General features: G+C 36.6%; 1 protein-coding gene across 1 annotated transcript; it reads left to right on the top strand.

Moving 5' to 3' along the window:
- The first annotated feature begins 232 nt into the window (after window positions 1–232).
- Window positions 233–1,698, top strand: LOC108964993 (uncharacterized protein K02A2.6-like). Its single transcript, XM_018927094.1, has one exon. The coding sequence runs from the start codon at window positions 665–667 to the stop codon at window positions 1,574–1,576; it is 912 nt and encodes a 303-aa protein (XP_018782639.1). The 5' UTR covers window positions 233–664; the 3' UTR covers window positions 1,577–1,698.
- Window positions 1,699–2,388: the final 690 nt, after the last annotated feature.

Below are 2,388 nucleotides of genomic sequence, written 5' to 3'. Positions count from 1 at the left end.
CAGACCATAAACCTCTTATAAATATTTTTAATCCAAGTAAGCATCTACCACAAATGACTTCGCATCGTATTCAGCGTTGGGCCATCATTCTTATGGCATATCAATTCGATATTAAGTATCGTAATACATACGCACATGGTGCGAATGCACTCTCTCGTTTACCTGTAAGTACCGATATTCAATTTGATACATCCGAAGCATGCTACAATGTTACACACATACAATTACCAATAAATGCTAATATTATTCGTAAGCACACAGAACGAGACGAAATACTACGTAAGGTTAAACATTTTGTTAAATCAGGTTGGCTTACACAACTATCGCCAGGTGATAACGAAGTTAGACCATATTTTCATCGGAGATTAGCTTTAATTCTTCACGAAAATCTTCTCTGCTTACACGCAAACGTAAAACGTATTGTTATTCCAAAATCATTACAGCAAAATACTCTAGAACTCTTACATGATGGACATTGGGGAACCGTAAGAATGAAGCAATTAGCACGACATCACGTTTGGTGGCCAACCATCGATGACGACATAGTCAAAGTGACACGTCAATGTGAAATTTGTAAAGTTGGCAATCCAGCTCCTACACGTCAATACCTTAGTTGGCCAGAAGCGAAAGCACCATCGACTTCGCTGGCCCTATATTCGATTCTATGTGGCTTATATGCATAGACGCTTATTCGCAATTTCCATTCGTTACACAGTTATCTTCAACTACAACAGATAATACCATACATTCATTGAAATCAATTTTTGCCATTGAAGGTTTTCCCAATGCACTGGTTAGTGATAACGGACCTCAGCTAACATCCGACGCATTTCAACAATTTTGCAAGTTACATGGTATTACGCACATAACAACTGCACCATTTCATCCAGCATCTAACGGACTCGCAGAACGTTTTGTTCAAACATTTAAGACCGCAGTTCGAAAAAATATCAATGAAGGTCTATCTGTCAGATGCGCCGTAGTCAAATTTTTAGCTACTTATCGTTTTACCCCTAATTCCAATGGAGAAACACCTGCTGAACTTCTCCATGGTCGTTCAGTTCGTATCATGTTAACTCAACTTTTTGAGACACCAGCACAGTCAAAATCTAAGATCGTAGACAAATACAAATTTCAACCTATTGAACTAGTATACGCTAGGAACTTCGCGAAAGGAGAAAAGTGGATCAAAGGAATTATAATTCATCCGATTGGAAAAATGATGTTTATGGTAAAGTCAAACAGAGGTACCATAAGACGCCATATTAACCAACTCAAACCAAGATCAAATGCAGAAGGTAATAACAAAACACCCAGCATAATACTTCCAGATCAATGGATACCTGTACCTGAATCGACATCCATACATTCAGCAACGGTTATGTTGCAAGACAAGTTAAACATACAACCAGATATATCCACACAAGCACCTCATTTTAATGACCAAACCAACGCACCATCGCAAATAGAGGAAAACGTTGCAGAAGATCAGAATTCGAACAATCCGATTCGAAGAAGCAACCGATCGCGACAACAGGTTACTCGCTTCACAGCTCCTGATTTTAGAAATAAATAAAGTAGTCTATAATTAAGAGGGGGGATGTGATATGAACTTAAAAATGTACAACACTGGATTTCAGTGTTAATAGTTGTCAAACCTGTCAGTTTGTAAAACTTTGTAAACTTCCTTCTTCTGGATTGCGCTACCGTCGAGTAAAGACGTGCATATATATTCGGTATTGTATAATACTATATTTTAATACATCTGTAATTATAATGAATTATCACTAAATAAATACAAACACAAAAGTTTTTACGGTAAGAAAATTTCGAATAATTTCCAGGAAACCCCTAAAAACAGTCCTCCCTAAGAGAACGCCTGCACCAATCTCGATGAAATTTTCGGAGGTTATTCGTTGTGGATCGGGAAGGTTTAAAAATAAAAATACCTTATACTTTTCATGAGGAAAAGTCGGAAAATTGGATAATTCCAAAAAGTAACTCTTTTCCATGAACATTTTTTTTTTAATTTTTGTTTGTTTTGTTTTTCAATATTTTGATTTGTGAATTATTTGAATCGTTCAATTTGGGTCGCTTCCTTTTTTATTCCGCCTTTTTAAAAGAAGAATTATGAAAATTATTCACTGAAAACTTTACATATGTGTGTTTTATGCAAAGTGATTAATTGCAGATTGAAAATTGTTACAAAGGCACGAAGAGGTCGGTCGATCGTCACGATGTCATAGCACAACTTTTCAAACAACAGTTACGATGTTTGATGGTCCTGTTGGATGCTAGATATACTCTGTTGAGTGGCAAAAGAGAGGTTTGCCGCAGGTACACATTCTTCTTTGGATGGTGGTTACACCAGATCAAATTGATGAAATC

This window comes from Bactrocera latifrons, unplaced genomic scaffold, assembly GCF_001853355.1.
Source record: "Bactrocera latifrons isolate USDA-ARS-PBARC rearing strain unplaced genomic scaffold, ASM185335v1 scaffold_131, whole genome shotgun sequence".
Lineage (NCBI taxonomy): Eukaryota > Metazoa > Arthropoda > Insecta > Diptera > Tephritidae > Bactrocera > Bactrocera latifrons.
The sequence above is the reverse complement of the archived record's forward strand: the minus strand, read 5'-3'. Positions and strand labels throughout refer to the sequence as shown.